The sequence below is a fragment of the Hyalella azteca genome, unplaced genomic scaffold (genome assembly GCF_000764305.2).
Source record: "Hyalella azteca isolate HAZT.00-mixed unplaced genomic scaffold, Hazt_2.0.2 contig9241, whole genome shotgun sequence".
In the NCBI taxonomy this organism is placed as follows: Eukaryota; Metazoa; Arthropoda; class Malacostraca; order Amphipoda; family Hyalellidae; genus Hyalella; species Hyalella azteca.
The window spans coordinates 5,733-29,804 of NW_025939316.1; the positions used below are offsets into that span (position 1 = coordinate 5,733).

The 24,072-nt window shown below is 41.5% G+C and overlaps 2 protein-coding genes across 2 annotated transcripts; one reads left to right on the forward strand and one right to left on the reverse strand.

Moving 5' to 3' along the window:
- Positions 1-442: 442 nt before the first annotated feature.
- On the forward strand, positions 443-15,271 carry LOC108665304 (the record flags this gene model as incomplete). Its single annotated transcript, XM_018152042.2, is given in 12 exon segments — positions 443-658; positions 1,349-1,934; positions 2,339-2,514; positions 2,778-2,912; positions 3,371-3,454; positions 3,457-3,540; positions 4,286-4,486; positions 7,668-10,024; positions 10,189-10,300; positions 10,648-12,067; positions 12,369-12,965; positions 13,134-15,271. Coding segments are annotated over 12 exon segments (6,234 nt in total), but the record flags the coding sequence as incomplete, so codon positions are not given.
- Positions 14,056-22,091, reverse strand: LOC108665300 (cytochrome P450 302a1, mitochondrial). The gene is made up of 11 exons (XM_018152038.2): positions 21,758-22,091; positions 21,025-21,262; positions 20,369-20,462; positions 19,913-20,009; positions 19,422-19,620; positions 19,029-19,194; positions 18,126-18,233; positions 17,651-17,791; positions 16,677-16,877; positions 15,908-16,013; positions 14,056-14,787 (listed from the first exon to the last, which is right to left on the reverse strand). Exons 1-11 carry the CDS (start codon positions 21,945-21,947, stop codon positions 14,750-14,752), a joined length of 1,578 nt encoding a protein of 525 aa, XP_018007527.1. The 5' UTR covers positions 21,948-22,091; the 3' UTR covers positions 14,056-14,749.
- Between the last annotated feature and the right edge of the window lie 1,981 nt (positions 22,092-24,072).

Sequence of the window (24,072 nt, forward strand, 5' to 3'; positions counted from 1 at the left end):
GTCTGTCTGTCAATGTAAATTCAGAAAACGTTTGTACCAACGAGAAGTGTAAATATCAGCACCATGCATACATATAGTGACATGACCTTGGGCATGACAGCCTTGCTAAGAGATGCATTTAGCCTTAGCGGGGAGCCAAAATATATGCAATGGAAAGTCACGGTTAGTCAACGAAGTTCCCTGTCTTGAACCGGAAGTAATTTTAATTCCGCAATAATTCATGTTTCAAAGATCCCAACCGCAAATAGATGTAGTATGAATTTCAACTGTGAGCAAAACGCATTGCAATATTTAATCGTCTTTTCTGTTGGATAAATTTTAAAACAATTTTACCATAATACAAGCAATTATACGCGACGAAATGCTAATGATTATTCAACATGGACAGCCAACTATTACCTATATAATTTATATAAATCCTAATATATCATTTTCGTGACAGGTTGAAAACGAGTCACTGAAGCGACAGCTGTACGACAAGCAGCAGTTGTTGTCGCAGGCGTCGTCTGCCATCACGCAGCTGGAGGAAGACTGCAAGCTGCAGATGCAACAGCTGTTGCAGGACAACGAACGCGCTGTACAGAACCTGCAGCGACTCCTGCAGGAGAAGGAGCATGTCTTGGAGCAGCTGCAGCACACTGTTGCCTCTCAACAGCAAGTGCGTCTGAATATGAGTCACTCTTTAAAACATTCTTTGAAAGTTGCGACTATCATTTTCAAAGTTGCGCACATTAGCACAAAGCATTTTGATTATCTCTATCTATTCATTATCTAATTAACAGGATAACTACCCGGGTTTCAAATCTAATTGTTGTATGAAACATTTTTGACACTTCATTTATTGCTTGTTTTTACCTGTCTTGTCGAAAATATGGCCGCATTAATATAAATAATTTGGTGCAATGTCAATAGATGTGTACATGCTTGATTCAATGCAGAAAAGTACTTATTAAACTGATCAGCTTATCTCCTTACAAATATGGTGCTTTTTAGTATGATGTTCAGCTTTTGTTGTGTCGAATAATGTAATACTTATGTTTGTTGAGTCAGATAATATGATACTTGTTATAATGTTTGGTCTTTAATTTGTCAAACAATGTGGCACTTACCACAATGTATTTTTTTTAGCGTAAATTAAATGCCACTCGATTACTATTGACTCTCTGAAGGTTTGCGAGTTAGAAATAGTCACAAATCTGGAGCTCTTGGCAACACAATTTTTTAAAATCATCATCATTAACTCTCTTCATTGAGATTTTAGATGAAATTTATCACGGAATTTGTTCTTTAACTGCAGAATTCAGGGCATCACATTTGTTTATTGCACTAAATTTGTTCACGTTTCCAGATGGTGTCTGAGTACTCGGTTCGATGCTCAGAGCTGGAGTCTGCTCTGAGACGCCACTCTGCTCCGGCCTTGCCAGAGCTCACACAGCTCTGTGATCTTGCCTTCCCAGACACCTCTTTAGCTGACGATGCAAGCTCATGGGGTGCAGATGGCTCTAAAAATATCAGGTTTTCAATTGACTCTGAACGCATAGAGAATACTTCATCAAACCCCAAAACCGCTGCGCCTCCCGCATCGCCGGACCAGAGTCGCACCAAAAGCTCGTCCGACACCACACACGCCCCTGACGCCTGTACGCTGGACACCAACCCCGCTGTCACCGTCAATACTTCCAACATCACTAACAACAACATCAACAACACCTTACCAGCTACCAGCAATAACTTGCAGCAACTACAACAGCAACATCAGAAGGGCTACTCGGAACATCACCACTACCATCACTCTCCTACCAACAACAAAGATGCCACGAAGAAGGATCTTCTATGCTTGGACAACACGTTATCTCCTCTCGCTCAGCAGCAGCCGCTTATTCCCAACAGCAACAGCGTCTTGGCCGCCATGTTGCCTCCTGTTTCTCTGCAAGGTAATCATTATTGGTTGATAAAATCTTGCATCGTTATTGTCGCTGTTCTCATCTGTTCCTGGCTTTGATTTAAGGAGCTTATTTGTGGTGTTGGCTATGGGATGCATGACCTCGTGATTATATATCGGGATGAGAGTATTCATTCCCCCGAAAGTTAAGGAATTATTTTGAGAATTATACTTTTTTGTTGGTTCAATAATTGGTTAATTGATCCAGGCTTTTATTTATTTAGTCCCGGCATTACACCGTCTGACTAACCTCTCCCTAGTTTTGATTTCATTTCCAGTGCGGAAATTATAATTATTACTTTTTTTATAAAAAATTAAGTAGATGAATTTAAATTCATTAACAATGACAGTTCCGTGCCAGGTTTTCATAAATGCATCGCTTTTTCGTTTCGTCAGGAGTGTTTAGTCTCAACAGTTCAGACTCTGGGAAGTCTGCAGCTGCAGAGACTCAATACCTGCAGCAGCAAGTTAGCAGTTTGCAGACACGCGTGCAGCAGCTGCAGCAAGAGCTGCAGCAACGAGACCAAACAGCTGCTGCATTACGCCAAGACCTGGAGAACCTGAGACGCGAGGTGACTTGGAAATAAAATATAATTCCAGAACTAAAGATAATTTCATGTATTATAGCTTGATAATAGTACTGATGTAATCTCTGTGTGGAAGATTATTTCTCTTTCGGGATTTGGTGCTGTTAATCTGTTATTGATTACTTTTGTTAGGATTTGGGTTTGTGTGTGGAAGATTATTTTCTCTTCTGAGATTTGCTGCTGTTATTGATTAATTTTGTTAGGATTTGGGTTTAATAATTTTAAAGTAATGTTCGCATTTCTTACAGTTGATGCTGAAGACAAATGAGGTGGTGGAACGAGAGCAGCGCGTAGATGCGCTGCAGCAGGAGGCGTCCGAGCACATCAGGCAGATGGAGGTCAAGGACGCAGAAATTACCAGCCTGCACCGTGACCTTAATAGGGTATGAATTGCTGAGTAATCCCTTTGACATTTTATGCCCGGTTCGTTTGGGCATAAAAAATGAAATAATCTTTTTGACATTATAAGACCGGTTCACTGGGGCTCCAAAAATGAACGGGCAATCGCTTCAAAAATTTATTCATATGCTTCTAATTAAAGAAGCCATTCTTGTGTGAGGACTACACAAATTTGAATTAATCTTTGCAGCATTGAATTTTAGGAGGCATGTTTGATAAACTAATCAGCGTGTGTTGACTTAGAACTGGCACCAGTGTTTTTGAAAACCTTTGCAAGCTAGAGTATTGACCGCGCCGATTAGCAATGAGGTTTCGTTCTCAATTTCATATGGGGGTTTCTCTCGCTTATACCTGAGGTTTTCATGAGTATGAGTATGTTAGAGAGATCAAAAAATATCATTTTTGAGTTATGATTTAATCTCAAAACTTATATTTTCTTCAGGTCGAGCCTGAAATCTCGATAAAAGTTCAAGAAATCGAGGAACGTGACCGAATTATCGAGGAGAAGACGGGCCAGATCGAGCAGACGAGCTGGAGAACAGCTTGGCCGAGTCTCTGGAGCGCGTGCTGCACCTGCAGCAGGACTACGACAAGAGCTGCACCGCCATATCTGTCAGTGAATTTATTATACAAGTCGTTTTATATTTTGTTGAACGGGTCAATATAGTCCTTGATATTTTATTACACTTTTTGACAGTGAATTGCAGCAGGACTACGACAAGAGCTGTACCGCCATATCTGTCAGTGAATTTATTATACGAGTCCTCCTATATGTTGTTTCTTATACAAGTCGTTTTATATCTTGTTGACCGGGCCAATATATTTCCTGAACATTTTATTGCACTGTTTCACAGTGAATTAATATTGATAGGTTTCCTGAAGTTTGAGAAGATGCTAATGTATCTTTTTAAGGTTAATAACCGTTGTTGTGGTCCTGATAATTTCATTTAGTGATACTTCATTGAAAATTATCTGCGTCGTTTAGTTTACTATATACTCCTTCGAACGCTGCCATCCAGAGTGAAATATTTGCTTATTTGTAACAGCATCTCGCACATTTGCAACTTGTTTTCTCCTATCTAATTAAAGACAAATCCATCATAGTCTTCTATTAATTCATAATTTACTTGGAATTTATTCAGTTTCGTACTTGCGGTACTACTTGTTGTTTACTTGCATCCTGTCTTACTGGCAGCTCTGGTTTCAATTCGATTCAAATTTAATCTCCCCATATAAAGATATTTTTCATGTTCATGTCTATACCTACATTTTTCATGCACGTTTAATGAGCATTACGAAGAGAACATCAGTTCATGCCACTAAGCTTTTTGCAGCGACTAAGAATTTTTCAACGCAGGGTTTTGCAACGGAGCTTTCGAATCGAGACAAGGAGATCGCGAACCTGCGCCGCGACCTGAAGAAGAAGGACCGCAAGATTAAGGACCTCGTGGCGGAGCTGAAGGAGACGCTCGACATGCTGGGCAAGGCCAAGTGGGAGGCGGAGACCGCGGACCGCGGCGAGGACTCCATCAAGGAAATGGTCGAGGAGGAGCACGAGGTCAGTTCCCGCTAGGCTTGTGACGCTCCAATTTTTCCCAGTGCGGTAAGGATGAAAGGATGAATAAATGGATCCGTTGTTGCACTGTTTGCTGTAACTAATACCTACGCTTGAGAACTTGTGAATGTTTTCATATTTAGTTGGTGGAAAGATCCATATAGTTGGTGCCTCGGGTCACGTTTCTACACAGTAAGTAAAACGTATCACGGCACACAAGGTGTCTGTCGTGGCTGGTGTGTGTGTATGGTCGGCATATGTTGACACGGCTATTTGCTGCATATAATTTTTAAAGCTTGCATTAATTTTCCAAGCTATCGCTTACTTAACCATAAATTTGTACAAAATTGTGCTTTTTCACCACTTTATCTTGACTTATTTTTAGTGCTGGTCTCATTTCTTCTCCTGACGGACGCCAATTACACAGGTTCGTCGCCATGATCTAAAAATTCAAACTAGCGCAACTCGACCTGCTCAAACCAAGCCTAAAAATATTCTCATCGAAAATGAACGACATGAACGCAACTCCAGAGAAGAAAACAAGCTTGATGTACCTCCGCACGACTCGTATTCTTCGAAGTCACGAGTGCAGAATGTATTACAGCATCTTTCGTGGCATGTTCACTCTGACGATAATCGTGCGGTTATCCGTCCACGAAACACTCGAGCGGATGAATTCTCACTTGTTCGTGAGTCGCCTTCGCGCTTAACGAACTCGTCTAATTTATCTGAAAATTCGAGTGACGAAGAATTGTGTGGCAATGATGCACGTGAGTACTATAAGTTAGCCGCAATACCCGACTTGCAAGTCAGTGCTGAGGCCGAATCTAATCCCCTTGAATACGAACATTACCAGCGTAGCTGCTCCAGATCAAACAACCAGCTCAAAAGTGCAAAAAATAATAATCGTGACGAAAAGACGGGGATCTCAGAGTTTGCCTCGTCTTCTAGAGATAAATGGTTTGAGAATCAACAACGAAATGCCAACGATTTGTGTTCAACGGACGGTTCAGCGTATTTCTCAAGTCGCTCTTCACATGAGACCGCCTCTCTGTCCCGTAATCTCGTACAAGAAAATGCGTTCAAAACAAACTTTTCCGTGGATCAAGTACAATACAGAATGGCATCTAGTGAGGATGTCAGTCAACAGTCCAGAAGTATCGTAGGTCGCATAAGTCCAGTTGTCATGCCCGACTCTGGAGATGCGTATTCGCTTTTTGCATCGTACGACTGTGAGTCTCCATGCCTGGTTTCAGAGCAATTGTTCCCAGCTCGTGTTCACCACACTGTACACTTGCCCTGTATTCCCAACCAACGCATGGCGCGAAGTTCGTCCTGTGCTTCGTTCGCGTTGCAAAAAGCTCAGCCAGACTCTTGCGACCAAGCACGTTTAAACGGAGTTGTTTCACAGAACAATGATAATTTACCGGATATTCTACCTCGGCAAGATTACGATTGTGAACACGCGTCGAGCACTAATTCCATGGAGCCTTCGCATCTCTGTCAGCCAGCGACACACGCACTCAGTTTCCATTCGCAAGACTCTAGTAATACTCGGTCTTTGCCTCGCGGTTCCCGACTCGCTACCGTAGCGCGCGACGGAGGAGGCATTAGGCGAGCTGCGAGCTCCTCTCTCGCCAATGTCTGCAGAGCGACTGAAGAACAAAGAAACCATGGAAGCTCATGCCAGACCTTGCCTCGCATTATTGTGACCGGAACCGAATCACCAAATCAGAACATGTCTGTCCGACATTTCTCTAACTGCGACCATTCTTCTTCAGACTTCCATTGTTTGTCTTCTTCCAGCATTAGGGAGTACTAAATAATTTTCCTTTGCAATCTTTACACCCCGTCTTGTTAAGCAAATAAGCGATCTGATTCGATCACGAGCCGCCAAGTATGAATTTAGTATGTAGAACGAGTCAAAATTAGAAGGTTAGCGTTTTTAACCAATATGCATAGAACCAAATTTATCACATTTAACGACAAACATTCTTTTGCCGCTAATAAACATTCTTTTGCCGCTAATAGATTCAATGAAGCATCGGATAGATTATTGACTTCAAACGCCAATATCGACATCTACTGAAAAACCGTTTCATGGAGGCATCATCTGATGATTGTGGATTTTTATCTGTCTGTTCATTTACTTGTTTCAATAAATTTTTCAGCTGTTAGGGATTTGAATTTTTATTAACTTTATTTTATATTTTGGAATAATATTATAACTCCTCAAAATTATGGTGAGTATCTAATCAATTCATTTGTAGTGCTTTCTTGCTATTTAACTCTGAAATTATTTGTTCGGAATATTGCGTATGGTTCTCTGGAAGACATTTAAATAGACTATTTACTTGTGCAGCACAAGTACATTTGTTTCTATGATTTCGGTTAACGAGTCGTGCTTCTGACAAGACACTATTTTTGTGTAGTTCTTCCTGTAGTATTTCGACCAATTCCTTCTTTTTTCGTATCGGGATTTCTATTCATATCTTAGATTTAACCTTTTTCATGACTTGCTCTCTTTCACGGTTAAGTTTTAATTTTTTTTATTTTCTTAAATTCCTGCTTCTCTCCTATATGAATAATATTGTAGGTACTGAATGACTTCTCATCTGTCTGCACCTACATTGTATAGCTACTAACCATCTTGAACTATCAGCACCATAATGGAAGTATAATCTTCCCTAGAATTATGTTGCAGGGTTCCTAATGGTCTATTAGATTGATTTCATTTTCCGAATAAGGCGCGAATTGTAAACTCGTGCGATTCATTTTTTCTTTATTCTGTCTGAGCTTTCCTTTGTCGTACGTGTAGATGTTGTGCTGGGCTCCACATTAAATGTTAGTAACTTACATTTGAGGTTCCAGAGAGATGGGAGAATTTCACGTTTCAGTTCCAATCCCAAAAAGTTTTCTCACATCGCCTCCAAGCCGGAAACAAATTTGAACATTTAACACGTATTTCTACTGGGAGCCTTTTTTTCTAGCAACCAATGCAACCAACTCTCAATTAATGATAAAATGTAAAGTTCTTATATAGTTTCGTCAAACCAGTTGAGGTTTATTTGATTATCAATGTCCGTTTCTTTCACTACGAATTCACTTTAAATCGAGCAATTTTAATTGGATTAGCCCATCTCTCCCCTGTAGTCGTACTAACCAATATATGTGGTGTGTGCAGCGATTGTGGGCTGAGATGGAGCAGAAGAAGCAGCAGCTAGCAGCCCTCAGCGCAGAGCTGAAGCGAGCTGAAGACAGTTTACGTGAACAAGCTGAAGAGCTTTCATCTAACCGCCAGGCGCTCAAACTTAAGGAAGAGGCCGAGCGCCAACGCCTTTCAGACCTGAGCGCGCTGAAGGAACAACTCTCGCAGCGCCAGCAGCTTCTTGAAGAAAACAAAAAATGCATTGATGCTCTTGAAGCTGAGCTTAACAGTACAAAGAAAACTCTATGCGAGAAGCAACAACAGTTAGACGCTCTGTCAAGTAAACGTGATAATTTGAACATGGACTCAGAAATAGAGGAGCTCAAAGTCAAATTGAAGGAGTGTGAGGCTGAGAAAGATTGCAAAATTAATGTTCTAGAAAAAGAATTGAAGCTATTAAAGAACGACATTGCTCGTCTTCAAACTCAGCTACTTTTATCGGCTAAACAACATACTGAAAATGTAAAAAGTGATGGAACTTCGGTTGTTCGTGAAAACGGTCAGCCGACCTCGGTGCAAGTTACCATCACCTCAGCGCAACCGTCCCACGTCGTACCTCATAAACCTTTTGGCGCCGACGCTGCTCCCAGGGTTGGAATCGAGGAGAACTGTTCACCAACTGTTGTATGCAACTTCTCTGAACAAATTAAGGAGCTGCGAGAAGCTCTTAAGAGCCAACCACTTCCTGCAACTCCTTATAGGAATTATGACGGTATCGTCAGTAAATATCGGCGAGAGTGCAACCGTCTGCGCCACCGTTTGACAGAGTCTAGTAACGCGTGTGATCTGTTGCGCGGTCGTCTTGAGGAGCTCGCCGAGTTCTTGGAACAACTATTAGAGGTGGAAGACCACGGCATCATCGACTTGAGTAAACTCACAGGGATCACCAGGACCACGCTCCACAAGTCCCTGAATGATTCTCGTGCCTTGTCTCAGACGCTCTCGCAGTCACTCCTGGAGGATCTCAGCGCCTTCGACTCTAGTCTCGAAGAGGACATTGAAGGGGAAACGCTATGTGATGCATCAAACTGTTATGAAAGTGTTGAGGTTTCCAGATATTTAAACCTGCCAGATAGATCTTTGCGCACTTCCTCAATAGCAGAGCGTCTTTCTACGTCCGAAGCCATCCCGCTTCTTCCCGACATTGAGCTAAGAACTCGGAGAATTGATGACATTCTCGTTCAGATGACCGGCATGAATGATGATCTTACTAAACGTGAAAAGGAGTTGTCTGAAAAATTGCTCGTTTATACAACCACAATTGCTGAATTGCAACATAAACTTGCAGTTGCCTCTAACAGCAGTAACATTTCTACTCTACGTAGCTCTGAAGATGTCGCTCCTCGTATGTCACTTGAAGTAGCCTGCCAGACTCTACTGGCAATGGCACCGCGACAGTCGGTGTCCTCACTACCTGATCTCTCTGCTTCTTATCTGTCTTCAGACTCGCTTTCGAATGGCAAGATGGCGCCGCTCATCGAGGAGAATGTTAGGCCCGACGAAATAAATACAGAGAATAATCCTCAGACGGAGCCACATACTTGTGATGAGCCTACTTCCAATCAAGAGCCGATTGTCACTACTAATTTACTGTCCCCGCACTCGGGTCTAGTGAGATCTAGCGGGACTTCTGATAAAGGGTCGCCAACTAAATCAGTAAATGAGATACGCAATGTGGTTGCTTCTCCTTCTGAGAGCGAGGCATGGAGTGAACCAGATCGAAACGTATCTTTGGCTCGCATTGGTCTCGAAACTAGTGGTCTCGCGGCCACTTTAGACCGGTCTCGGTCCCGGCACTCGCGAGCAGCGTTCGGAACTGTGCATAGCTCCGAGTCGGATACTGAGGAACTGTTGCTCCCGCCTGATTCGATTACCACAGTCCACTCGAGCTGTGTGATGCCGTTAGTGGGACCTCATTGCGGTACCTTGATGCCTGGCAGTGCCATAAAGCCTTCGCCTAAACGACGATCAGACGCGTGCGAAGTCCGCAGACTTACGGCCAAGCTACGAACTCTGGAGCATCTCAACGAAACTCTGAAAGCTGAGCTCAACATCTACCAGAGTTTGAGCCTGCAGCTGAGTCCTTCAAGTGATCCCCAGCAAAGCGACTGCCAGCCTCCCAGAACTCAGGCAGTGACCACCACCACCAGCGAGCAGCCCGACGTCGTGTCATCGTCCGACACTCCCAGCAGCGGGCTGTGCGCTACATACGGCAACGCCAGCGTCAAGAAACCTCGTCGACTCTTCTCTGGCACCGAAGACAATATTGTAATGGCTGCCCCTCTCTTGCAAGAAATACGTTGCCTTAGGTCCAAACTGGAAGAGAGCATCAGGTGAGTTGCATTATTTTGTCACTGATATGATCACTTTGAAATGCAAAACAAAAAAGAAAATTTAGTCCGATGTATTTCTTGGAGATGATGATTATGTATTCATTTTCATAAATAGGTTGTATTGGGTCTTGCCTTTTTGTTCTTAATTTTGATTTTATAATTAGCAACAACGATCAGCTGCGAGATCAGCTGGAAGCTGCGGTGCTGTCTTGCAGTCGCATGCACGAAGATCCTTCTCAGCTGGCGCATATCACAGCCGCACTGCTCAATGCTCAGGTATGGTCATATTTGCGCATTGTACAGCTTTTAACTTGGTTTAGTTCTTTCATAGAAGTAACTTGTAATTTATTCAAGATTCAATGAGCTCGATGATTTATATTGGATGTAATAACTATTTCTGTCACTTTTCCTTCATTTTTAGTTGTAATAGTTTAAAATGCGGATAAACTAAATTGACTGTTTGCTCTCTGTACGAAGCAGGAGATATAGCATTTGACTCAAATATTTTTGAATAATCTAAATTAACTGTTGCCCTCTGTACGATGCAAGAGACATAGCAGCTGACTCAAATATTTTTGGAGAATCTAAATTCTAAATTGACTGTTGCCCTCTGTACGATACAGGAGACATTGCAGCTGACCCGAGACAAGTTGTCGTTTGCGCAGCGATGCGAACAGGTGCAGAGCGACCGCTGCTCCGTCGCTGAGCGTAGAGCTGACGAGGAGGCCAAGATCGTAAACGAGCTGCGAGCGCAGCTCAAAGAATCTCAGATGACGTTAAACTCGGCCACTGCTCAGCTCGAGCTTTGTGATCTGAAGCACTCCAAGGAGGTGGAGGAGTGGAGGGGCAAGTGTCTGGCTGCAGAGACGAAACTTCGTGAGGCGTCGTCCGGCCATGAGGAGCGAGAAGCACGGCTCCAGGAGCGCCTTTCTGAGGTGACGAAGGCGTTCGAGGAAAGCGAGTCTCGCCTGCGAGAGCAACACAGAGCTGTAAGTAAGATGTACGCCTGCGTACAAGAGGCAGCTCATTTGCCCGATATCAGCAATCTTCATTCGGCACTACAAACAAGCGAAACACAAGTTCTAAAAGCCACTAGAGACAGACTCGTGTTATTGGGAGAGAAGTCCAAGCTGCAGGCTGAACTTTTATCCGCGCAGTCCCAAACCAGTCGTCTTCAAGATAGCCTCTGTGAAGGCAGCTTAACGATTACACTTTCTCTCTCTGAACAATTGCAACAAGTTCAATCTACAGTCAGGAACCTGCAGTCCAAATGCAGTCACTTGCTGTCATTGAACACGCAGCTGTCTAAGGAAAAAGCCCAACTTCAGGATAAACTTGCTGGCTACGTTGCGGTTGAAAAACTCAGCAATAAGTCTGATATAACGCTGGAATCTGTGGCAAAGGAGACACCTCGCAAGCATTCCGGCGACGGTGCAGGGGAATCACGTCTGGGGTCTTTAGCTGTGCACCAACTTCAAAAGAACCACGCCTTATTGCAAGATGACTATTCCGTGCTGCAGAAGGATTACTCGCATTTGCAGAAGCTTTATAATGAAATCAATGAAAGTGAACAAGAAGCTTGCTTGAAGTTACGCTCTACTGAGGATGCGTTAGTCAAGACGCAGGTACAACTTCGTCTTATCAAAGAGCAGTGGGAGGAAAAGTTGACGCAGATGCAGCAGGAATGTTCTCTAAAACTTTCAGAAGCACAACAGGAATTATCGCTTCTGCGTCAAGAAAATGCAAAAGAATTATATTCGATGCAGCAGAAATTTCTGCAAGAATGCTCTGATAAACTGCGCAATGCTGAGCATAAATGGCAGGAAGCTGAAAAACAACTGCAAGATCGTCTACGTAGCTCGGAGCAAAAGCTTCATCAGCTGCAGCAGCAGTGCCATTCCAAAGAGGATTATATGAAGCTAGAGGGACGCTTGCAAGAAGCTTTGCAGCAGCTTCTTGCTGCCGAAAAAACTAGCATCAAACTAAGAAGTGAACTGCAGGTGCTCAAGACGAAGCAAGATGCGTTCAACAGACATCGTGAAGGTGGGATGTTATTCTTATTATTACCGCCTTTATGCTGCATTTTGCACCTCGTTTATCATATGTGCTGAGGTAGTTTTTGTTGGATGTAATTCGTTTCTTCGTGTTTAATTGAACGCCTTAAATATTTTAAATCTATCTTGCTTTCTACTTGTATTGTTTGTATTTTAATCCCCATATACTGACGCTGAAAAAAAAAAGATTAAGAAAATGTAGCATTTCTTGTTATTTTCGATGTTTCTGTATTCTTGGTACTTGTAAGCTTTCTAAGGCAAGGATGTAATTTTTATATTCTTACTTCCAGGCCATAAATGGGATGAAAACAAAGAAAACCTTTTGGAGACAGTTGTTACCCTGTCCCCGACATCGCATCGGAACTCCCTCTCGAGATCGTTCCTGTCAATTACCGCGGCTCAGAGTGCATTGAGCTCTCGGGAGCGGCAACATCAACGTGTGCTCGGAGCCTCCAGTGCCATGACATCCCCACTGCGCCACCTGCGCTTCTCTGATCCAAACCTCGTACTGTCCGGAGTTGCGACAAACACAGGTCCTTTGTCGCCTTCTCTCACAGACCTTCTGGAGAGACCTGACGACGACACCGCCAGCCGGCGCAGTGAGAGCCCTGACTTGGGTCTTGGCTCTTCCGACAATGGTCAGATGTCCAGCCTTGAACGGGTCATATGCCACGTCTCTAATCATGACTCGAAGAAATATGATCACTTGCCTGAGTCTTCGCAGAAACTTTCGTCGCTGGAATGGAACAAAACGCGTTCTCCTAAGGGCGCATCGGCGTCTAGCTCTGACATCAGTGCGATGCCGTTGGAACTGCCCATCGATGTCGTCATTTCCGACCGACATTCTCTTCCTCCTGTCGCTTCTGGTCAGCTGTGTGCCGTACAAAGTAAGCTCCCAAGACCTATCCGTTCTTGCTTCACTTTACTTAGTTCCTGAAGACATATATTTTCTGAGCTTACATGTGACCTTATAACCATTTTGTTATAAATTTTGAAGTAATTCAAACGAAAGGAGGAACCGTTTTCCATTTTTTCACGCGTGTTGTATCCTGCAGGTCACAGTTCACTAGCGTCTACTAACGAGACTCTAAGCAGACAAGTGCAGGCGTTACAGGAGCGCCTACAGAGCAGCAACGCGCGCCTCACGGAAGCTCTTGAGCAACTTAATGAAGCGAACGCACGTAAGCAGTCGGTCGAGCGCGCCATCTGCAGACAACTCACAAAGACGCACCAGGTCCTGAGACGAGCTAAAGGCAACCTCGAGGCGAGGAATGAATCCACGTCTAGAGCTGCGGCAGATCGACACTCGTCGCTTAACTAACGAACTCGAGATCGTATATTAAGTTCTAGTTTTCGAATGACTGGCGATTTCATTTTATAGCTGAGGCTGGCTGGATAAATTTGGATATATAACTTCATTTATTCAGTTATTTCGAATCGGCTTTGAATAATTTTGTCGGAAAGGATTTTATGACAAAACAAGAGATGCTTCTCGATGGCTATAGTTTGAGCTATTCTATTGTTCTGGATAGGTTTCATTGCGCACGTAAACCTCGACATCCAAGGTGGGAAGCTCAAAAATTCATGATATTTACTTATCCTCATTCATTTATTTGCGTTACTTCGCTGTATAGTACACGCATTGAACGAGTACTGTAGAATCTGCATCACCTACTTTATCCGCTGACATTCGAGATAAATGTTTACATGATCTCCATTGGTGTCTGCGGGGATGACTACATCCTGCCTTCTTCTGGTAGACTGAACTTCTCAAACAAATTTCCACCACCTCTCGTTCTTGCCATCTTTTCGGAAGGCTTTGAACTATATATTGATTTTAACCTGAAAATATTCCCGTCCTCGTTTGATCGCGTGCTCTAGGTGCTGACCTAGCGACGGTATTTGTGTCGTTTTCAATCTCGAGAAGCCAATCTTCGATGTGCGAAACTTTAGTCTCTTTCGATAATGAAACCCGTATTTTGCGATGTTATTTTTTGATAAATCAATGTTACTGTTGGATATGCATCGAAATAATCTATTTTCCTTCACTGAGGTAGTAGAATAATGGAACATTTGATACTCGTTATAGAGCACAGGATTTTGATCAAATTTAGAAGATAAGCTTATTCATTAGAATTATTCGAGATTAGAGATTCTCAGAAGGTTGGCAATAACTCAATTCTGAAGCTTGAGCTGCACACTAGTGCTGTGAACTTGCTCTTATTTTATAAGAAATTCTACTTTGTCATTTGAATCCACTTGAATGATCACAAGACTTCATTTTCGTCGGTTTTGGCAAGACTTTCAAACACTGGTGTATTAATAATGAACACATATATGATGAAATGGCCTTTGGTGGAGCAATCATGAGTCCGTGTTTTTCTAGTGAATGTTATTCTTCGCGAATAATGGGAATGAGATTAAGTGTGACTTGCTCGGTATAGATTCATTTGGGATTTGCTACTCAAATTTTGAAATGCCACAGATTATGAACTTTACATCGGCGATAGAATTGACCGTCTAAATGTCAAGTTTCAGTGTCTAAACATGGGTGGTAACTCGTGTCAGTGATTGATTTTAATTTAAAATAGCGGATTAAATATTTCTAGAGGTGCCAACATTCCAACGTTCTTCCTCCTCCTCCTGAGTTGGGTTTCTGTCAGGCAGCAGATCAACCCGCTGGTTGTGGAGAGACGGACGCCTTTACCTCTGAAAATATGATTGAATATTAACTTATGTTACATCACTTAACCAGAAAACAGTCTACTACAAAATCTACATATCAACAAATCATATGTAAATTTATACATAGGATTATTTGTTGTACATTTGCTCCTGCTCAACCTTCTGACATCAGTCGTATATGTTTATGTAACTCTGTAGTTCTGTTACAATGTTCACACAAAACATTTACGTGACTCGTTATGAATTCAGACTAACATTATAGACCGTATCAGCTCAAACGTTGATTGCGGTGGGCTTCCTCGAAAATGCTTCTTATATGTTTTATATTTTAGATGTCTTCCATTTACAGTTCATGTTTTTCGCGTTAATTACTTCCCCCGGCTTAGTTATTTCTCGTATGTTGCTGCATTTAATCTTCGGCTACCGATTTCACTTGCGAAAGCTGACGATGATCGTTCGAAGATTTCTAGTCTATAAGGCAGTTGTTTAAAATAAACTTTAACACGTATACTTGCGTTTATTTGCTATTTCTTTCTCTCCGAATTTTCACAGTTATTGCCTGATTTTACTCGAAAGTAAATCTTGACTTCATGAGTGGGTTTAATGAAACTTTTTGAGATCAATAGGGTATGGGAAAAATAGTACAATTCTTGCACATACGCGCTTTTAAGTAATAGTGATGGTGCAATGAATTGTAGTGAAAGGTACAGTTGATTGATTGTGATGAATGGTGCAATAAGATGGATAATAATAGATGAGCGTTACCTTACAGCATCGAAGCGATTCTATTAAACCTATAGCTTAAGGCCATAGTTTTTTCGTCTCTAGCTCTATTATCAACCAGTTCCAGGCTTACTATCCAATGTTTTTGAACAAAAACTCGTTCTGGCCTCTAAAAAGTTCATTCTCAATCTCGAACCTCATATAGGAAACCTCAACTCATCCACCCATTTGTCAACGTCCCAAGGTTCCTTTGTTAAAAATATTATTTCGTTGGCAACGAAATTATAAGTATCGTGGATGCGCACACAAATTAACTCTGTATATCTTCAGCGACAAATAAAAACACAAACTTTAATAAATGCTGATAATAATTGCACAATTGTATTAACAGTAATTTGATGAACGTGAAGAGTGTACTCACCCCTGTCAGTGAAGGACAGTGAGAGGGGCGCGTCGGGCTCGTTGATCAAGCGCACCTTGCACCCCAACTTTGGTCCGTGCCACTTCAACGTAAAATTATTCACCATCTGATAAAAAGTTAGCCTTAGTCGTGACAATTTTCTCAGTCTTGTATTACTAGTATTACGAACATTATTCAGTGACGCAAGTGTACTCAGAAATCAGTCAGTGAAGCCGAATCCCGGTCATTCAACCGTACGGTTTCTCAAGTTGTTATAACTTTTCTCCCATTATATCGCAATTTTCATTACTCTACATCCGTGCAGAAACCAAATAGATATTTAATTTCATGCACGTTATTATCAATAGACGTTATCATCAATCGAAAATCCCACTGACTTTAACAATCTCCATTGCTCTTTGTCCTAAATGTTTGGTAGCTATAGAAGTATGAAAATTAACGCCATAGACTGTGCAATAGTAATTATTGCCTAGGCTAGGACGTATAGGCAATAAATATTTTACAAATTGATTGCACTGACGTGTAGCAATGTCGTGTGGACAAATGAAAATTAACGCCGTGGACTGTACAATAGTAATTATTGCCTAGGCTAGGGCGTACAGGCAATAAATATTCTACTTAATTATGGCACTGACGTGTAGCAATGTCGTGTGGACAAATGAAAATTAACGCCGTGAACTGTACAATAGTAATTAGTGCCTAGGCTAAGGCGTATTTTTACGCTAGGGCGTACAGGCTTTTACGTATTTTACTTAATTATGGCACTAACGTGTAGCAATGTCGTGTGGACAGCCTGACGAGCAATGCTGCGCGCTATGCACATTCTGCTGCCCTGACCGAAGGGCAGAAGCGCGTGGCTGTGGTGGAGCTCGGCGCTGTCCTCCAAGAAGCGCTCGGGCCTGAAGGCCTCAGGGTCGCGGAAGTAGAGCGGGTTGCTTCCGATGTGTTGGTTCATCGAGACTATCGTTGTCTGCAGGAATACAGGAGGATTTTTAACATTTATTTTCATTCTGCGGCTATAAAATGGACAATTGCTTAGATTATGAATCAAAATGAAAAGCAGTGGATGGAAAACTGCGTGATTATTTCAATATTTGAAAATTCATATTTCATTTTACCGAGCACGCATGCTAACAAAACTTGTTCATTTAATTGAACATGACCATATATAAGGTCATGAGGCTTTACTCGCTGCAGTTTTAATAAAATTACCGTGAAAGCATCGTCTGATCTAACTTTGAATGACCCGCAAGTACGTGGAAAAATACTCTTGTGTATTTCATTATTATATTTTCCGGCTTATTTCCTTTTGCGTTGCCGATAAATGCATCCAAAGCCTGCCGATAAAGGCGTCCAAAATCTGCCGATAATGGCTTTGGTGTTATAAAATATGTCTCAATCTCTTGTTTTTTTTTCTATCGTGACGGCAGCATCGTACAATCAGAACGTCAAAAGCTTGTACTCATACCCCAGCAGGGATGTGTTACTCATACCCCAGCAGGGATGTGTTACTCATACCCCAGCAGGGATGTGGTACTCATACCCCGGCAGGGATGTATTACTCATACCCCAGCAGAGATGTGTTACTCATACCCCAGCAGGGATGTGATACTCATACCCCAGCAGGGATGTGTTACTCATACCCCAGCAGGGATGTGTTACTCATACCCCAGCAGGGATGTGATACTCATACCCCAGCAGGGATGTGTTACTCATACCCCAGCAGGGATAAGTTACTCATACCCCAGCAGGGATGTGGTAGCCCCGGAGCAGGATGGGGGAGTAGTTGATCCTGCCGATTCCTATGGAGATGGGGATAAGTCGCATGCTCTCCTTCAGCGCCGCCCTCGTATACTTTGCCGCACGCAATACATCTTCTGTCACCTGCTTTCGTAAGACAAGGTTAGTCTTGAAATAATCTCATCTATTTTAATCAAAGTAGACAAAATAAGTACTAAAATTCATCAAAATTTCGATGGATGCACCTGTTTTATAATCGAAATTGTTCGCAACTAACAGTTTGAACACTTAGCCGTGGATTGATATTTCTTACAATTAGAATCCTGAACATTATAAGATCCGCACACTATAAATATTAAGGATCATAACTGATGATAGGTAGACCCGCCGTCTAATGCTGGACATGACCAAGCAATGGTAGTTCCGTCTACTATGTTAACACTAAATTAGCGATGCATGAGCTCAACACAAGACGTACCCGACCATGCGATGTCGCCATCAGAGCGTGCGTCTCATCGGCCAGCCGTTGCTGAGGGCCGCTGTTACAGGCGAGATGGTACAGCGCAAACGCTAGCGCGTACGACGTCTGGAACGCACGTGCACATAGTCAGTTGCGTTCAATCCATGAACTTATATCACTTTATTCAGCAATGGAAATTTATGCGCGAAATCGTGTCGAATAATCGGTTATGCGCGAAATCGAAATTGTTTCGAAGAATCGATTATGTGTGAAATAAAAAGAATCAGGAAATTATTTAAATTCCTTTTTTTTTCAGGAATAGTACTCCAGGTAGTAGTTAAATAGGGATTAAATAAATGTAATTGCTTTTTATTAACACGGTCATGAAACATTACAAAGAAAATTGTTCATTGTAATTAGTGAATTTGAACCAGCAAATAAATTTTTTGATAAAATAGTTACCTAACTGTTTGCCCATCACGGAGATCTAAGTATTTAAAAAAACTTTATTAGGTCATAGTTTATATGATATTGACTCTCACATTATCTTGTAACGAAGTTGATTATTCGTTCCCAACTGTGGACCAAATTGTCTAATATCAATCTAAATTGGTTTTCTCAAGCACCGTCTCCATTGCGTCCGTGAAGGCGTGAACAATGCAAAAGATACATATTTTGTCTAGTTTCAACACTTATTTCCCAAGGACCGTCTTCTTAGCGTGTTTCCTGTCAGAATTGGCAAGGAGGCCGGGCGGTTAAGTTAAGCAAAGCAAACTTGAAGCAGTGAGTTGTGCGTTCGAGACCCCAACAATATTCTGCGATGTTAAGAATCGGCGACAGGCCTATGGCCTTACAAACGCTGAAACTGTTATTATTATTATATTATTACTATTATATTATTATATATTATGATGAGCTCACGGTGTCGACGCCGGCCATGAGAGCATCACACAGCAGCCCCATAACCTCCCGCTCCCCCAGCTGCTGAGCCCGCATCAGGCCCTCCAGGACGGTGGTGCCACCACCCGAGGGCGCCTCTTCACTCCCCTTGCGGGATTTGGCTTCTTCGTACTTCTGCTTCGCCACACTTGCAGGATGAAAGATTACATTTATTTTCTGTCATAACAACGTGCGGTAGTTTTTTGAGTGCAGGACTCCATATCTCCTATGAGTTAACAGGCAAGTTTTTAAAAAGAGCTCAACTCTATCTAAATGCATGTAGTTTTACAAGCTTTAATTTACCGATATTACTCATCTTTTTACTGGCTTCAATGCTTCCTTCTGCCTTAATTGCAACTCATAAGCTGAGTGTACCTGTATATATAGTCCTGGCTATCGACCAGCTGTCGGTATAGGGGCGTGGAGACGTAACGATAGAGACGTAGAGGGCCGTTGTCCGTCTTAAATATGGCCCTCGTGGACCGCCCGCCGGCCTCCATCAGGGCCGAACACTGGGCAGAGGGACGCTCCGTAACGCAGCCGAAGCGCTCACCGAACAACACCATCAGCATCACTGTGCGTACAATATTTGAGCTCACAGCATATATAAAATTGTTCTAATTTCCAGCTTGGAAGAATCACTGTGCATACATCATTTGAGCTTCTTTTTTCAAACTGATCTAATTTCCAGCTTGGAAGAGTTCCGTGAACTCCGTTTACAAGGATGAAAATATTACTCGATAAAGATTTCATGTAAACTCATTGTATTTCTCACTGTAAATCCAGATTTTGATTATACCGGACCCATGCTATTTATGAAATCTAAAAAGAATCCATAATGGCAGTGGAACAACTCGAGAACTCGCCTTCCATGTTCATCATCTTGATGCGGTGCAGCAGGTCTGGAACCTGAAGATCTGCTGTACGTAGCGCTCGCAACAGAGAGATGAAATCCCGCACTATCTGCGGGAAAACACCATTGACTGGCATAAAACGTCGTATTTTTAGCTAATTTTTTCATTTATTGAAAATATACCCTATTGTATTCGTCATATCCTTCTGTCTGTCCGTCTGTCTGACCGTCCGTCTGTCCGTGACTTCACGTTTTCGTCGACGAGAAAATGCGCGCTCTCTCACTCACTGCAGTGAGTAATGAGTTATATTTTTTGTCATCAGTAATTTTGCATCAATATTGTGGACGACCTTGATTTTTAGCAGATTTTAAGTGGACTAAAGATCGATTAATTTAGAGATATATGTATAAATATAACTCTGGTAAAATGGACGGAATTATTTACAATAGCATTTGTAAACTCCCGAACCTGGTCAACCTGCGGCAGGCGGGAAGCTACTACGTCGGGCCGGCCAAAAACTGCCTGTGATGGCCGCCGTAGCCGCAACCAATCTTCTCCGTTACTGCAATCGCAATGAAAAAATTAAGCAATAATATAATAGTATCTTATAAACGACAATTTTCCCGAATGTCGGCCTTTGAACAATAAATCTTGTGGAATTCGTCTTAACCGCCCATGTTAACAACTCTGCTACTGATAACAGCGTGTATATAAACTATATATGCTACGTTAATAGCTATGCTGAAAATATTTTTATCTATGTTTATAGTTTGCTTTAAAAACTGGGAGAAAATTATGTCTATTTATACTATAACGTTTCGGCCAAGCTACGAGTCTGAACCGCGGTAGCACATGTTGCACAGTGTCACTTACCACCGCAACATCGGTTTATTACCATGCATGCAAAGTCGAATGATTTTGATTATATTGCACTATTCTAAAGTGGCAAAGCTAATGCCATTTTTCTAAAAAATCAATAATTACTCAAATTTATCGGAGAATATTAATGAAAATTTAGTGATTGTATTTCTCCTTTGCTCTAGAAAGGAAAAACGTAACGCCGAAAAGATGGGGATCTTCTCTTATTAAAATTATTACATTTCCTTGGTGCTATCACATTGCACCTTGGTAATAGTCCTCCAGAACTGTACATGTGAGGCCTGTCAAGACGGTATTTCTGCAGTGCGAGGTGGGACCTTCTGTCAGGCCGGATCCGGGTCTGCAGAAGGAAGCTCTGCACGTCGTCAGGGTCAAAGACGGACAGCAAACCGGACCCATCAGGCAGCGTCTCTCGCACCAAAGGTCCGAACTCGTCATACTTCTGGCACGCCACTTCATGTAGGCGCTCCGGATCGTACCGGTCTGCCATTTCATAAAATACTTCTGTTATTTACCTTCTAAAATGTAATATTATTATAATTATCATCATAAAAATTCTTAATCTCGTACTCTCAGCGTAATTTTTCCTTGCGAATACTTCGTGTATGAAGATGAAATGAGGCTCACTGCGTCAACAAGCACAAATGAATGATAATATAGGATTTGAACGTAAGGATAGAAAATCCAAATATGGATCCAACTAAATATATCCAAATATAGATCCAACTCATGCAGCTTTCACCCATCGCAAAAAAGAACGCTTTTAGATCAACTAACTTGATCATTGTGTTGTGACTTCGAGTTTTCAACGGAATTATAAAACCCAGCCAATTATATCCCTTATCACATTATATTTTTTTTTTCTCAAAACATATTTACCTCATTCGGATTGTGATTGATTGATGATTAGTCTAGGAACTCAGTATTTTATCAGGCTCAAAAATAAACAATTAACCCGAGTTTAGCTTCGATACTCACTGGGGCCCGGGAGAATATATTTCCATACAGACCCGATGAGAGGTAGTGCGACCGGTCCAGGGATTTGCAAGAACGGCTTTACTTCCTGACATTTATTTTGTGTGTCGCCAGGGGCGCGTTTTATAGATGCTGCCGCTGAAACTATAGAACGACTCACACTTGGTCTCATCTTGACCACACAAATGTTCATTGTTCGTACAATGTTTTAGTTTTCATCTTGCCTCGATGATACATATGATAAGTAAATGAAAAGCATAAAGTCTAATTAACAATATGTCTGATAAGTCTAATTCAATTAATAGAACATCTGCAAACCTTACTGGTAGTATTGTCTATGAAAAATGAAGAAAAATGGGTACACAAATTTTAGAATTCGATTTGTGAACAGTGGGCAATTAACTCGGTCAAGATCCTATGATTTCTTGCACTCAGCAACATATTTCAAGTGAACATTAGATTAAATGAATAAACTTATAAAGTGATACAAAACACTGTTATTAAAAATATAAGATGAATTGAAATCCCAATAAAATTTAATAAACTTAAAGTCACTCTAAATTGTGTACACATTTATCAACAGGGCAAAGTCCAGGCCATTAATATTATTCGTTTATCAAAGCAAATAATATTGATGGGTAGTGAAGGGAAAGCATTTGCCCATAACCTCACCCTTCCAATCTGGTCTCTAGACTGAACAGTGAACACACGAGCGTCATGATTTTTTGCCTCGATATTTATTCCACCTCTTTTTGAAGGCCACGTATGGCAGCTTTCCGCAGTAATGGAAAAGTCTCAGTGTTTACTCTGTTCCGTACCAGGTGAGAGTTTCGTCTATAGAGATATTTGACTGTAATCTTACCGTTCAACAGACCAGAGCATTCAGTGTAATTTGGTGATTCATAAGATACGTTTTAATATTAAATCCGTATTGCGAAATATTGTTCACCGTTAAAGTTGATATAATATGTATCCAGTCTATTGTGACTGACACTGAATCGATGAATAGGAGTGGCAAGTGGTCAACTGATTGTTGTCGTTGTCTCGTTGACTGCGCGAACTGGTTCAGAGTTTTTTCGATAATTTCTGAGAGTCATGAACTAAGATTAGATTTGAATTGGCCTTTAAAATAATTCAGTCCAGGTTGCAATTCTGCATTCATATAAGTGTTACCGGTACTTATTTCCTGTTATTAGAACTTAGAAGCATTATTCAAGCATAGAAGAAAACTTGGCTGAAACATTTGTTGAACTTGAAGGCTTGAATTGAAAAAAGGTAAGAAGTAAAAAAATAATCCTCATTTAGCATTATTTCTAATTTAATTGCCAAAAATTTACTAGCTATGCAGACTTTCAGAGTTTAGATACTACTAGGGAGGGAGTAGGGACTCAGGGAGTAGAGTGCAGTCAGTGCACTGTGCAGTGAGTGAGCATTTGTGCAGAGTAAGCAAACATCTAAAGATCTTTAGCAAAACAGCTTTTCTATAAATCTATGTCTTCAGAGTGCAAAAGATCTTGAAACATATTTTTGCTCTAAATATCTAGGTAGATTCAGGTAGATTTAGGCTTGTGACTACAAATCCTTAATAAAATTAGGCCTAGCCACACTTTGGGTCTAAAAATCTAATCTTGGCAAAAAAATTAATAAACTCTGCAAGTCTGCATAGTGAGATGGATATTAATATTTTATTTTACCTAATTGATAAAATTTATAATATCTCTTTAAGAATTATATCGTGAGATAGATTTCAAGCACATAATTTACTCTCTTGTTATTTAGTTGTTAATTCCCTCAATTTCCCTGTTATGTTTTGGTGTGAAATAAATCTACTTTCTTACCACACTCAGGATGATGTATGTTTTCGGTAAATTTTCCCGTGCATTTTCACTTTTTTTAAGCTATTGCTGTGCACAGTTGGCGCAATGCAATGAAAATTGATTATCTTTGCGCACGTGTTCGCGCAATCCCGGCCATCTTTATTTTAGAAGAAATTTTCTCCAAAGTCATATGGCAACACTGAACACCGTCTGTTTACATTTCGTATGTATAACAGCCGCAGTTTACGATTACTGTACGTTCCGTAACCGACAAGGCGGACAACCGGAAGAGTCAGAAGTAACCCGGACATGTCTTACATTTTATTATTGTCAGTTCGACTCGCGTAGTCAATATACTTGCCTATATTGTCGACTAAAATAGTAGAACTATTTTAGCTTTCTAAAGTACGGCGCACAGCGCATTTTTTTACCAACGTAGTACGGCGCACCGCGCAGGTCGTTAAAATGACAAAATAAATTCCCGCGCACCTGGCACATCTT

Bases quoted from the DNA above. Each gene is read 5' to 3' on its own strand.
- LOC108665300 (XM_018152038.2), bottom strand. From the start codon at position 21,947: ATGAACATTTGTGTGGTCAAGATGAGACCAAGTGTGAGTCGTTCTATA. The intron at 19,621-19,912 runs GCGAGTTCTCGA...TTGTACGCACAG, and splicing joins CAAGATGATGAACATGGAAG to TGATGCTGATGGTGTTGTTC. The intron at 14,788-15,907 runs GTGAGTACACTC...TCATATTTTCAG, and splicing joins ACTGTCCTTCACTGACAGGG to AGGTAAAGGCGTCCGTCTCT.